This window comes from Convolutriloba macropyga, chromosome 14 (assembly GCF_964194025.1).
Source record: "Convolutriloba macropyga chromosome 14, txConMacr16.3, whole genome shotgun sequence".
In the NCBI taxonomy this organism is placed as follows: Eukaryota; Metazoa; Xenacoelomorpha; order Acoela; family Convolutidae; genus Convolutriloba; species Convolutriloba macropyga.
The window spans coordinates 44,249,781-44,264,780 of NC_134481.1; the positions used below are offsets into that span (position 1 = coordinate 44,249,781).

General features: G+C 34.3%; 1 protein-coding gene across 1 annotated transcript in view; it reads right to left on the reverse strand.

Moving 5' to 3' along the window:
* Positions 1–466: 466 nt before the first annotated feature.
* Positions 467–15,000, reverse strand: part of LOC142352944 (uncharacterized) — a 60,586-nt gene continuing 46,052 nt past the window's right edge. The window contains exons 14-17 of the mRNA XM_075405101.1: positions 12,212–12,393; positions 4,855–4,993; positions 3,487–3,683; positions 467–783 (exon numbers count right to left, since the gene is read on the reverse strand). Coding sequence (XP_075261216.1) covers positions 467–783; positions 3,487–3,683; positions 4,855–4,993; positions 12,212–12,393 — 835 coding nt within the window. The remainder of the gene's footprint in view (positions 784–3,486; positions 3,684–4,854; positions 4,994–12,211; positions 12,394–15,000) is intronic.

Sequence of the window (15,000 nt, forward strand, 5' to 3'; positions counted from 1 at the left end):
TTGTGAAATCGATGTTTATTGTTTTTCTAAATTATACATCGGTTTTTTGTTGCTGATCACCGCTTGTAATTGAGAAAAATGAACAAATGAATTTGAAACTCTTGATATGCGTTTTTGTTAGAGCTGAAATTGACGCTTTATTTATTTTCTGGATCCCATTGCTAAAACTGTTTGTCCTCTTATCAAATCCTCTTATCAAACTGATTTCCTGAAAAAGGAAACAGCGAAAAATTTTGCAAATTTTGAGCCCCATTTTTTCCCGTGAAATCGATTAATTGTAAATGCCACTTCATGAATTGATTCAATTTTTCAACAGAAATATTATGGCTGGTATAATATTCCTAATCCCCCTTAATTTATGTGGACTGGGGTATCCACTAACAAATTTTAAAATGCGCACAATACCTTAATATAACAAAGAAAACGTTTGTAAATTCTCGAAAACAGAACAAATACCAACAACAAGTTACCTAAAATGAGGGGTTAGAAACGGCAATTTTTTGTTAAGTTTTGACCGTTTTTTCAAATGGGGGGTTAAAGGGATCATTGGGAAAACATATAAAAAACTAACAAGCCTGACAGCGCTTGCATCAATTCCTTCAGTTGCGATCAAAGTAGAGCCCGAAAGTTGTGAACAAAGTGCCTCTGATTGCGATTTCGAGACACCTGTCGTCCTCTGATCAGGGTAGTCCGCAGGAGGTACCTCCTCCCCTTGACTTTCAACCAGTCCGATGTAGAAACACTTGCCTGAATCTTCGAAGAAGGGGGCAGGACAGAAAGCAGCTAAAATAACGAACCGTTTCGTGGATCTGTTCAAGCTTAGTGAAGCATGAAAACGTATATAAATATATCTCAATATAATCTTATGAATGCCTGCTATATCTTGTTTGGGGGAACTTTTTTAAGTTTTTACAACTTGGTATGTCTCGCAATGTCATCTTTCTTGTTCATTTTGCAGATCTTTTTTCTTGATATGCATGCAAAGAAATTTTGTGCATATCTCAATGTTTTCATAGCAAGTGCCGATCTTTGCGAGATTTAACATGGTGCGTTTGTGTAATGGTACGTTTGGCTGCTCATAGAATTGAAATTTCTGATAATAGAACTTAATATAATTTCATAGTTTAATTTCATGGCTCTACTCCCCCTGTTTTTATTTGAATGATTTTAAGACGAACTCATAGTTTTGACCTTCATCACTTACTAAAAATGCCCTCTGACTTCAAGCAAGAAACATTTCCCGTTTGTGAGAAACATTTCCCTCTGACTTCAAGCAAGAAACATTTTGTGACTATTTCCCGTTCAAAGAAATTCATGTGGCCCAAAACTTATTTTTAAGAAAATTTTATTATATACTTCAGGTCTTTTTGGGAGGTTTTTTTCTCCCAAGCTGAAATTTTAGCTAAAACTAATCAGCAACTAGTCTTTTGAACCCGCTCTTTTTGTGATTAGAGGGACGTTTATGTAAAAGTTTACCAATTAGGTTTTCTTTGCTTTCTCTCCATTTTACATGTTGCTATGTTTTATTGCAGAAAACAGCGACAAGTGCGATCGTCTATACTTGTCTAAAAAGCTGTTTAGTAAGTTAAGTTAATTTTTGTTGGTTATAACGTTTTTGGTTTGTAGTAGAATTTTCCGCCCTATTGTGGTTAACAAGTTTCTTTTATGATGGTGATCCCTGTATCAAATTTAAACCCTTAGTTAAGTAATGTAAATAGATTAAATAACTTTTGCAAAAACAATTTCATAAAAATATTTTGCATATAATGATGGCTAATTATTTTGGCGTCGCTTGCAAACAGTAAGATCAACATTTGCACTGTTCTGTTTTTTAGTTGATCATGAACAAAACATTGCTATTTTCAATGAAAAAAATAAAACGCGAGCTGTAAAACTTGCTCTAGCCTACGGTTTTTCTCAAAGGTTGACGATCAAACGAATATTATCATTTTATCACAAAAAGACATTGATGACCTCAATAATGATAAATAGTAATAATATTTATGACATCCTGAACAATATACAATCATCTTTTGTATTTTTCTTGAAATTAATAATTATAGTTATTGTTTAAAAAAATTTAGTAGAGTATGGAATTTTTATAGATCTTTCAGTAAAAGTTTACCAGCAATAATGAGAAAATATACATTGAACAAATTGTTGTTTAAAATAGTCATTGAGTTTTTAAACAATCATTTCACAAAAACAATCTATGTTTTGATTATTTAGGTGCATAAAACAAATGTGAAAAGGGGTGCAATAGTCCAGATAATGTTCTGGATACAATGTCAGCAGAACAATTTGAGAATTTGCAAAAAATGATTCATTGTTGCCGTGAAACTTGTTTTAAAAGCTATTGAGATATAGTCGGATAAAATGACAAAAATTTATATTGTATCCCAGTTTTGCGATTGATTACAAAGTGCTTTGATGCCTCACAAAATGACTACACAGAATTTAACGAGTCATTCCACTTAATCCAAAAAATAGGCCTTTTATGCATGCCAACTTTATTGGTCTTAGGCTACAAATTTTGAAATATTTTTGTGTATAAGGTGTTTATTCTGTTTGAGAAGCTGTAAATCGTAACCAATACGAGCTTTGTGTTGCTTTTTCGCAGTTGTTTTAAATTTTTCAAATTTTTTAAAACTTTTTTAATTTGAGTTTTGTCATTTCAGACGTGCAAAATTTTTTTGTACTGTATCATTCCTCAGACTATCTAGGTCGTCGAGGTTTTCGTTTGTCCTTGTTTATGAACCAGACCATTTTTGAACGCACACAGGGGGTACGGAGCATTCAAAAATTACAAGGTCGAGGATTCTTGTTTAACGAGCAGCATAAAAGAGCAGACTTAAGGTCGCGCAACATTAACGAACCCAGCCTTGCGATAACCTCAAGCCTTGTTCATTTGATTTTTGTTTGTTTCAAATTGACTGAAAATTGATGGCACTTAGTAGATAAAAATTTTGAAAAAAATGTGCCATTATGGATAAAATTCATTTAGGAGGCGGCCAGTTTTCTTAAGCAGCGGTCAGTTAATCCCATAAAAAATCTGCTCAACCGGATCATATTTCCTCCATTTTTTGTTTGTACCCATAACTGGCAATGCTTTTTCTGAACTTTTTCCGTTACTACTTTTTCATTTTTTATATTTCATAGCTATTAATTTTCTATTAAACTTCAGTTGATTGAAAATAAAATCAAAACCAATTGAGCTACAATTTTCTTCAAAAATCAGCAATTTAAAATGTAAAACTGTTATTCGAATGTTATGAATTCGAAAGTAACCTTCGCAAAAGTTTTCCCAAAGCGAGACCAAAAGAATACCTTGCAAATTTCTAGTTGAAACCTCAAAAGATCATGCAAGATTCTGACAGAATCGGACAGAAACCTGCAAAAGATAACCATTCGATTTCAGTTTGGGTTTATAGATCAACTTTACAGTTAATAAAACGGATATAAAGCTGTCAATGCAAGACTGCTTACATGTGCAGTTGTACAGAACTTCCAGGGTTCGTTTCAATTTGGAGTTCACGTGACTGCAGGGGTCCTGGAACCCTGTGGGATCAATGATACATTGTTCTTTTCCGTAGCACTGTTCGAACACATTTGAGATTATGCTGGTTGATTCACAATTAGCTATTTCGCTGTCTGTGCAGTTGCTGGATTCGAAGAATCCGTACCTGAAGCAGATATAGTTTGCCAGAGGGTGAAGAATTGGATTTCATCGTTTCAAAAGGTACCCGGGCCGAGGTTTCACCCCTAATCCATCCCTAATTAGCGGGGATTAGGGTGTAATGCGTATTCCACTCCTATTTATAGGGGAAAAGAGGGTAGGAGTGTAATTTTTAAAAATTACACTGTAATTACACTCTTTTCTCCACTCTTTTTACACTCTTTGCAAAGAGTGTAATTTAGAGTGGACTGATAAAAAATTACACTCTTACACAATTACCAATATAACCAAATTGACGCATATGCTCCTAGTGTCAGTTGGCGCAATGGTTAATGCAGACAATTAAAGTAACAAGTTTGACAGGGGGAAGATGGGGGATCAATCCTCATTACCTCCTTCCACCTTTATTTTTTAAAATTACACTCTTATAATTACACTCTTCCACCCTTAATTAAGCGGAGAAATAGGGGTGTAATTTTTTATTTATACACTCTTTACACTCTTTTCCCCGTTATTTTTGGGGAAAATCCTCGGCCCGGGTAGGGGCAACGCTTTCAAAGTGCATAATATTGGAAATACTTCGAAAAGGCGTCGCCACCCCATCCCACCAGCCTCCTTGAGCGATGAAAAAGTATCATAATTGACAATTTTACACCATTATAGTAAGTCCCATAAAGTTGCAACGCAAGCGAACTTTCGAAAAACTTTAAACATGCAAAAGAACAATAAAGTACTGATCTCTCGCATGTTATAGATTTGGACTTTGACCTTTGAAACGTTCGATAACGTTGCAACTTTATGGGACTGACTACATAATAATATATCTATTCACAATAACAAATTTCGAGTGACTAATATATAACATGACTTGAGTAGATTGTATGATGGATGTAAATCCTGCAAAATCTTGCAAATAATTACATCCGAAACCGACTTGGGTGGTCGAAAAGGAAAAAATAATTAGGAAATGATAATTTTTGATCAATAATATTTCAAAATTAGCCCCTTCGATTATTTTTTCACAGTTGTGGATCACTAAGAAGTGTTTTTCTTAACCGCTTTTAGATTATGTTTATTTTCTTAGCAAGTTTTAAAAACATGATGACTTCCTGAAAAATATTATGAAAAACTGTGATTTTTCAAGGCTCTCGTGGGCAAATTTTTACTGAGGGTAGTACCTTGAGTAGACTGGGTATATGACGAGATCTTCGAGCGAGGAGCTGTCGCTATCATCCGATGGAATTGAAGACGATTGACAATAAATGGTCCTGTCTCCCCTGTCTGTGTCAGGCAGACACACATCAAACACGTTAAGGTCTAGAAACATATAACAAGCATTATTGCCTGTGCTGGAGTACCGAATTTGTTTTCGTTTCGCTCATCTAGATTTGTTTAGTATGATAAGAACATTATGCTGGCCTGGCTTTTTTATTGTTTCAGTCCTGACCAAAAGATACGGAAAGGGAACCGTTGGAAAGCTCTTGAAAATTTTGAATTAATCCTGGACAAGATTTTTAACTCAGTGACGAATAAGGCAGAATCTTAACATCTGTATTGCAGGTTAAAAGACAACAACACTGGTGTTAAAAATTTGCAATATTAAAGAATTTTTTAAGTTCCTATATTTTAATTCTCCGTATAAATATTATATTCATCAATCAAAACTTTACATTATATTCAAATCTATATTTTTAAATGGATCCAAATATTAAGTTGGAGAGATGTTAAATTTTTTAAACCTTTTAAGAAAACAATAATTCGATTGGTTTGGCTGAGTAATTTTTTGCTTCTAGCTTAAGCTAGGGTTTATAATCTAAAAAACCCACCAAACTTAAAAGTTTCATCATTTTCGTGTCAACTATTTGAGGTAAATTTCATTTCAAATAGATTCCAATGCATCTACATAATAAGTTTTCAGCATCAATTTATTTCAAAAGAATTGAAGTACAGTGCCGTTTCTTGGCTCAGCTTGTTGTTGCTTTGTATCGCAAAAACAATGGCATATCTAAGTTCTGATATTTTTCGAATTTTTGGCACTTTTTTGAAATTTGTTTACCAAGAAGTCATGGTACAACACGCTCTTTGTTCAGCCGACAGTTACCTATCAATTCAGAAGCATTTTTCAGAGTGTTAGCAAATAAACATTTAGGCAAGTTATTCTTGAGAATTAGATGTAAAAAGAACAAGGAGGCTCGTTAATTTGCGTACGCATATAATGTTCCGACCCTGCTCATCCACACACTTGGCTCAATTGCTTACCAAATGAGAGCGAAAACTTGGGATGGAACCTATTATTAATAGGACTACTAGAAATTACAATAATAAAAATCTAATAACCAACATTAATTACGACCACAACTCAATGTCTATATTGAAATAACAATAAAATCAACCTCGCATCAGATAAAACATAAACAAAACAAAATAAACTATAGTTCATTAGAAAAGGTTTTGGACATGTCCTCAATGCAAATGGGTAAGAGGTTCACAAAAAAGAGCAAAAAGGTGAGAAGTTCAAATATAAGTTTCCATTTTCAGAAACATATTAATTCAAAGTGATTAACATCATTAAATAAAAAATGAAAACGCCAAAAATTTCATTTATATCTTCATAGAAAGCAACTGAGACCTGTCATTATCCAGTATAGGTCATATCATTACAAAAAGAAAGACAAACATCGGATAAATAAAACCGTTCATGTAAATTTTTCGCAAAAATTGCACTGAAGCGGTTAAAACCATAAATCTGTCACTAAGAGCATCAAAATCTTCAAATTGCACAAAATTTCAAAGCCAATTGGACCTACCATTTTTGTTTTAACTTACAAAGAAAACAACAAAAATCCATCAAAATGTACAAATAAATAATCTCAATTATTTTATGAAACCTCTTAGTAAGAGCAGTAAGGAAGCCAAGAAACAAACGATTGATACTAAAACCCTTACAAAGATTAAATATAGCGCACTGGACACGCGTTTTCACTTGTCTTTACATAGACTAAGCTACAAATCGTACGAAAAATGATTTCAAAAATGGCAAAGTTCAAAAAACCAAAAATTTTTGAAAACAAATTTTTACAAAAGCAGTAAAAGACATAGGATTTCAAAATGTTGATCAATTAGGCTGCAATTGCTTTGGTTGTTAATGAGACTAAGTGACAAGACTACAAAAAAACAAATTCAGTTAGAAACCCAAATTTCACAAACAATTTTTGATATCACAGTGTTCTAGGCACTTTATTTTTAGGTTGTTGTTTGCAAGATCTGTAAAATTTCACTTGCTTAAGGACTTCTATACGAAAGCACTTCATAGATATCACATCAAAAAGAGACTCAAAATTTGAAAAGTATAGAACTATCGAAGTTTTTTATGAAACTAAATGGTCGAAGCCGTCAGTCCAAACATATAACCAACCAAGAAAATAGTTTTTGAGATAACAAAAGTAGTGGAGACTTCTTATTAGTGAAATATATAACTAGATGACAAAAATAAAAGCAAAAAGTCAAAAATGAAAAAATGTTTTTTTCTTAAAAAAAGTCAAATTGGAAGTCATTGAAATAAATAGCTATAAACCGAAGTTTTCGAAAAAATTCAGATAAACGCATTGAAAATGCAAATGGGATCTTATCAAGTATATGCAATACAACAACGAAAAAAAGACAATTATATGCAAGCAAAAAACCACTAATTTTTGCGAGAGAACTGTGTCGCCTTTTTTCAACGCTTGTGCACTGTAGGTCCCAATATTATTCTCTTTTTGAATTGGATCTGTCAACATTTCTTTCTCAATGTGATAATTCGACAAGGAAAGAAAATTAACTTATCAAATATTCATTTATGCTCAATACGAAAAAAATGAAAACTCCTAGTATCAAATCCAAAAAAAACGTGAGTTAATTTTAAAGCCGTTAAAAACAATAATTCATAACTCAGAGGAAATTGGTTTCCCCTGTTTCTACTCAGACTACGCCCGAAATTGAGAAAGGTATGATAAATGAGTTGAAAAGTTCAAAAATTCACCAAAGAATATCTTAAAACAAATGAACTCACAATCACAAGAGACATTAGATAACAACTCAAAACAATGTCTAAGTTCACGTTTACTTCTTGAAAAAAGAATTGGATCTTTGATCGGGGAGACTAAGTTATTGGGCTACAAAAAGCATAGCAAATGAAAGCAAAACGTAAATCATTAAAATTTTTTGAACACAATTCATCAGCCATAAAAACCATGAGCCTAACTCTGAAATCATAGGGGCTCACTCAATGGGCTTCTTTTTTCCTAAAAAGAATCTGTCAATAATTGAGTCCTGGTATGAGACACTTGTCAGTAATTTACATGAAAAACCATAAATGCGGAAATTTTTTAAAAAGGCAGCGCCCCATTAAAATCTAAAGTTTTTTTAACCATAAGGATCCCGGGGCGAGATCTTGATCACCCTTGATATTTCTGCGTGGCTAAAATAGATTCATTTATTCAAGTGGTTGCGAAATAGATCGCGTTTTATACCCTATTTTTCAGAATATCCAAAAAATTAAATTTGCATATTTATTGACTTTAAAATTGCCAAAAACCGGCAATATTGTAATACCAGAACAGTCTGAAGTCCAGCAAGTATACCACTTGTTTTTGGTTGAGCTTGACAAAGAAAATGAGTTTAGTTTCAATTTGTCCAGTTCCAGCAAAATTGAAGAAAGTGGACTAAAAGGCGGGATTGCTGCTATTTTTGATGAAAAAAGTCAGAATTATGAAAAAATTTAGCTTTAATTCTCGTCAAAAACAGAAATCGAAAAATTCAGTAACCCTACCATATCTTTAGACATAAAATAAAATACACTAACTTAAACAATTTTAACATATTCTCCCAAAAATTAACAAAAAATTGAAAAAAAAGTACGGAAAATGTGAATTAAAACAAGATAATATCGTCTGCTATTCACACAAAATTAAACCTCGATGACCCCTTTAAATATCAGAAAAAAAACCTTTTCAATTCCGTATTTTACGCTGAACGGCTTCCTAATGATACCACTCACAACTCTCTAAGATGGTTATATCGATCGGCCAAAATTGTCCGAACAAAAAACCCATTTGACATTTTGTTCCTCCCCCAGTAAAGTGGGTCCACATAAAAAACAACAAGCTTCCACAATTATTATGAATTACACTTTGTATAAACGTATCTTTTTAACATGTTTAGCTGAAAAAAATTACTTTAAATGTTGGTTGCCAAGTTTTGCATAAATTTTAAAACCATTTTGCTTTACGTAGAAAACTTTTGATTTTGATTCATTTTTTCAAAACAACAAGGAGGCTCAGTAATAAGCGTTCGCACATAATGTTCCAACCCTGCTCATCCTTCTTTTCGGTTTTATTGTCTTCCAAATGAGAGAGGGATAAAAAAAATTAAAAAAAAAACAAGTGTTTTCCCAAAATAACTGGTGAATGAATAAAAAACTGCGTCTAACTCAAACCATTCATTTGAATTTAGAAAAATGCAAATTAGGAGGGCGTTAGAGATTTGCTATTACTGAGAATACAAGACAAGACAAACAATGAATTCAAATAAAAACAACAAACATTAATAACATCCAAAACTCGACGTCTAATTGTAAGAAAACTCAGAAGTAAAGTCAGATAAGACCTAAAATATGAAAATAGCTAGTTCATTTGTCATCACTAGAAAAGATATGGAACCAGTTCGATTGACCAAAATAAGGTAAAAATATTGGCAAAGCTCTGTAATCTTTTGGTTATTTTGAAAACAAATGACTTTAACAGTCGAAACGACAATAAATTTTCGACTTAAAAAAGAAAAAAAAATACCTGGCAATTTGTATATGAGGCCAATTGGATCCATCAACATTGAGCCTTCAATGTAAATTTTTCTCTTTTGTAATGAACATAAAAATGCAATATTTTTTGAGAAAAAAAGACAGCCACTCATTTTAATCTGTTTTTTTTTGGATTTTAGAATGCAACTATTAGACCAGAAGTAGCCCTGCTGTAACACGTCTACTATTCTCAAAACTTTAAATCTTGTTAACATACTGAAAAAAAGCGAAAAAAATTGTTTTAATTCCATATTCTAAGCTGGACGGGTTTTCTAATGCTACCACTCACAGCTCTCTGCGATGACTATATCGATCGTCCATTAACAATAAATTGATGTGACTGGCGATGACAAATGAAAACAGACATCAAATGAAAATTTTGATTTTAGAGTGGTGAAAGCGGAAAACTGAGCTAATAAATTTTTTCACTTAGTTTTGCGGAATTTTTTGCTTTAAAAACAACCCTCTCACCAAGGCCCCACGCCTTGGTTAAATGTTTTGTTGAAACATATTTTCTTTAAAGCTTCAGTTATTCACCATTCAAATATTTTTTGGTTAAATTTCTACGAGAAAATTGATCTTGGCCACCAGATTACATATTGTAGTTCAGGTCAGTTTAATAAGATTCCAAAAAAGCAACCCGAATGTTCTGTGAGTGTCAGACATGTGTAAATCTCATCTAAAAAAATTGTATGTAGATGGGATTCAGATTCATACTCATGTTTCACCCAAACAGAAGAATCTGGTTGTTTTTTTTCGAATTTTATTGAAATAACCCAAAAAATGGTATAAAATCTGGCTGCATAATTATTGCGAAATAGGCGTCAGTATTCAACTAGACTGGCATACCTGATTTCTGCTCTAAATATTAGGAATTTGGGGACATTTTCTACAGCATTTTCCTCATAGTTTAAAAAACTCTTCATATTTTTTACTCCAACAACCCTCGACACAAGTAATCAAAGTTCTGTAGTTAGTTGAAATCTCACTTTTCTTATACATTTGAGTTTTCCTAACGCAAAATGATGACAATACTGTGGTATGACAGCAGTTGCTTTCGAGCATTAACGAAACCCAGGTTGAGGTGGCAGACGAAAAGTCGATAGATCCAGACCGTCCCAGACGGAAAGTACCTATGAACAGACTGTCCCAAATGGACGGTGCCTGTGTCCAGACTTTCGTGCGTTCAACCAATTTTCGTGCGTTCAAGTCCAGATTTTCGTGCGTTCTCCAGATTTATTTGCGTTCACCAGGTTTTCGTGCGTTCAGGTCCAGACTTTTGTGCGTTCAAGTCCAGACTTTCGTGCGTTCTCCAGATTTATTTTTGCGTTCAACAGACTTTCGTACGTTCACCAGACTATTCGTTGGTCATGATCAGATTTTTGTGCGTTCATCAGACTATTCGTGCGTTCACGACCAGACTTTCGTGCGTTCATCAGACCTTTCGTGCGCTCATGTCCGGACTTTCGTGCGATCGTCAGACCTTTCGCGCGTTCATGTCCAGACTTTTGCGCGTTCATCAGACCTTCCGTGCGTTCATGTCCAGGCTTTTGCGCGTTCATCAGACCTTCCGTGCGTTCATGTCCAGACTTTCTTGCGTTTTTCCGTGTTTCCAGACTATGTAAATTTGAACGCACGACACCGCCGTCGTGCGTTCATCTGGGTCTGGACATAGCGACTTCCGGTCTGGGACCTCAACTTGGGAACGTCAGCTGTTCGAAAGTATGCGTTCTCTAATTTGTACCAAATTCCATTTTCGCAGTATTAAGAGAGCATTTTGCGGAAAATAGCTACAAGCAGATGTGTTGAAGAATGTCCAGAACAATCTTTTAAAATCTGCTGTTTTGGTCTGTTTCATCTTTGATCGCAAAAATGAGATCTTTGTCCTCACCAGAGTCTAACAATAAATCATTATTGACGTGGAAGCAAGACTAAAATTGTCAGTTAATTCCAACTCTCAATAAATTGCGCTTTCAACAAAAGTTCTTCCTGCAAAATTATTTTGAGTTTGATTTTTTAATTTCACATTTCTTAGCTTTTTTGAGAAAAGTGGTCTGCGAATACTTTTTTTGCGGTTTGTGTCCAGCGAACACGCGTTGGAGACTCAACGAAAATCAGAAATTTAGAAAAAAGGAGAGTCATAAGAAAGGGGACTTAAAGAATTTTTTCGCAAACCTGACATTTTTTAAAATCTCAAATTTGGGAAACTTTCTCAAATTTCTTTGCAAACAATTTGGCTTATATAAGCTTGGTATAGAAATTGATCATTTATTTTATAAAACAACAAAAACTTTTGGCGGAGTGGTTTTCGAAAAACTGTTGTGTTGCTTGGCTCAGCAAAAGTATATGCACTTATCATTTCATTGATCTGGGCGCAAAGAACCCTGAGGGAGAACACTTAGCATAAAAATAACTTTTTCCGTAGGTTTTTCTGTAAAAAAAATACACATTATTTTTTTGGAAATTTTCAATGTTCTTTCACAGTTTCAACCCTTGGAAAATTTTTAATCACCGTTGCATTTTTTTTTTGGACACCCGAACTGTTTATTCTTGTCATCGCTCTTATCAGTTTCTGACTGATTATAAACGGTCATTATCTCTCAAAAACGGCCAAAAAAGACCAAAACGGACGGTCATCACTTTCTAAAAAATATTTGTCAAAAGGAGTTTAAGAAAACAAGTCTGATGTTTAAACTGACCGTTCGCCTTGCATGCGACCCCCACATCCTCGGTGTGAAAACAATTGCTGACAGTCCACCCATTGAACTCACACTCCCCAAGGGAGGTCTCTGCACCCGTACATGCCAAGTTGTCCATCATAACCAGACCAGAGCCAGGGTCAGTTTCACCCGCAGTGTAGTAATACAAGGCACCATTTACACTAAAAGAATACATGCATTAATGAAATAGGAAAAGACTTCCATTTTATAAAAATGACTTATACATATCGAGCTGTTTCAGTCCATATTTTTGTAATAAATGGCGTGATCGCCAAGAGGAAAGGTGTGGTTCAGACGCCAAAGATTGAGAGTTCAATCCTCTCCCTCCGTGAAGCTGTCTGTGTGAGGATGAGCTCTTACTTAACCATAGCCTGACCAATTTTGGCTGCAATGATGGTTCCATGTAAAAGTTACAGACGCAAAAAAATGACTGTAGTCACCAAAAAAGAGCAATGCTGCTCATTAAAAGAACAGTCTGAAATGTGAGGAAGAAAAAGGGCAGCTGAGAACAGGCTACTTTAGGCCTAACGCTGTTCCGCTGCGATTACGCAGGAACTATAATTATTATTAAATGCACTGAATGGGTTGAAATTTCGAAAAAAAAATGTGGCTGAAGACGCTGAATTATTTTAAAATTCAGTGCATTTTTAGTAAATAATTTCAGTGCATTTGTTACATCAGAAGGGTCGTGGGTGTTTTTTTCCTAAACCGTAAAAGTCAGAGAGAATGTTTTCACGAGAAATTTTTTTTTCGGGAAGTTCCTTACCCAGATAATGAATCGAGGAGGAATGAAGATAAACGTTTGGTTTGTAACCTAAGAAGTTCCAGGAACTTCTCATACCTCATTGAAACCGCATCTTTGAACAAATGCATTTTTTTTTGAAAAATCGTCTTTGTCTATTTATTATATTTTCAATTTTCGCTCAAATTTAAAAATGATTGAACTTTGATGGGGGCACTCAGTTCTTTTGTTCAGACGAAAGCAGGTACATAAGTCGCTTTCTCAATATAACTTTTTCACAAAAAAGAATAATTTTGAAAGACTGTATCAGCTTTCGTCTGAACTAAAGAGCTGAATGCCCGTCAATTTTCAACCAGTTTTAAATTTGAGCAAAAGAGGAAAATATAATACACACCTACAATTTCACACGTTCGAAATAGAACATACTAACATTTTTCTACGTTTCAAACCAAACATAACGACGATTTCTTCAGATTGAAAAGCAAAACATACCGACGACACCAAAGACAAAAATGTTAACATTTTCGTTGTTTTCTCAACTCAAACCGAGCAGGTTGACAATTTTCTTAGTTGACAACTTATATTTGGTTTTAATTCCGAGGCTAGACTGTATCATTAGAGGCTACGCTGTAATCATATGACCACAGTATACGTTTTTGGCTTTTTAAAATCGGGATCTGAAGTTGAAGTCATTACGGGCGTCTACAGGTATCAAATTTTTGTGTAAATTTACACGGTTTTATTATCACATTTCACGTTTTCTTTTTAAAACGTTGTGCGCGTGAAACGTAATTTCGAACTTCGCAGAGGAGAAGGTGGAGCCTTATATGGAAATTCCATTCAGGGCTTTTCACTTTTAAACATGAAAAATGAAAACTCAATTCCACCGCAAAACATTGATCAAAACGTGTTCCGCAATGAATTGCACCGCAGATTAAGCGGAACAATTTTGTGAAGTGCCCATTCAGCCGAACGTACGAATGTTTTCAGATTTATTAGATTCTTTTTTTAGTTTTAAAATTTTAATCGTTTCGTGGAAACCACTCTCACAAAATTAAAGCGTTTTTTACATTGAACTGAAGTTGGCACCTAAAAGCGCCATCCACTATCTTTGGAAATAGATTTTTTTTGTTGTACCGGTGGAGTAGAGGCTCGCAGGGCTCGCAAAAAATGAGATTGGATTTTGTGATTTTCTGTTATTTGATTGTCAAAACGGGCAAACGTGGACAAAACGGCCTTGCTGAAAAAAAATGATGCAAATCAATTGTTAGTTAGATATTTTTGGACTGGGTTTTACATCTTAACACATGTAAAAATTACAGAATTTTTTAAGTGTCAGTGTAAGCGTTCAGATTTGCGAGAGTTTAAGAAAGTTGCTAATTTGAAGAGTTACCCTTAACTGAGCAGGTCAGGCGTGCTCATGCAACATAAAAATCAGACGGCGCGTGATTTTGTACTAGAAGGTTCAAATTAGAATCGGAGATCTGAATTGCTTGATAGTGTTGACGAACACTTTTAGTTCAAAATAATCCTGTAATTCTATCATGTAATCCTGTATTAGATTAAAAATTGAGTGAGTCTTTTTGTTATCAATCTCACAGCATACGTGATTTTTCCTGATCTTTTTCTGGATTACATCAATGAAAAACTGAATCAATAGACACAACTGAATCAAAATGAATGCAACCCTAAACTTTTGTCCGCTTGAAACAAAAAAAATGTCAGTTCTGGCGTTTTTTTTTTGCCAAAAGCAGTCAAAACCACGTTAATCGTCGATTTGAGTGGTTTTGTCAACTTTAAACGTAAGAATAGGCGATGAATGCCGCTCCTGACGACAAAATTGACGAAAACGACAAAAATAAACAATAAAAACCACGTTTATTGTGCTAGTTTTTTTGCCTTTTCTCAACGCGGGAAGTAATTTTGAGGGTGGCCTGCAATGTCGACTGCCAATTGGTTGCGTGAAATGACATAGGGGTTAAATGATATGGCGTTAAGATAAGCGGGGGGGGGGGGGGTGAAAAAA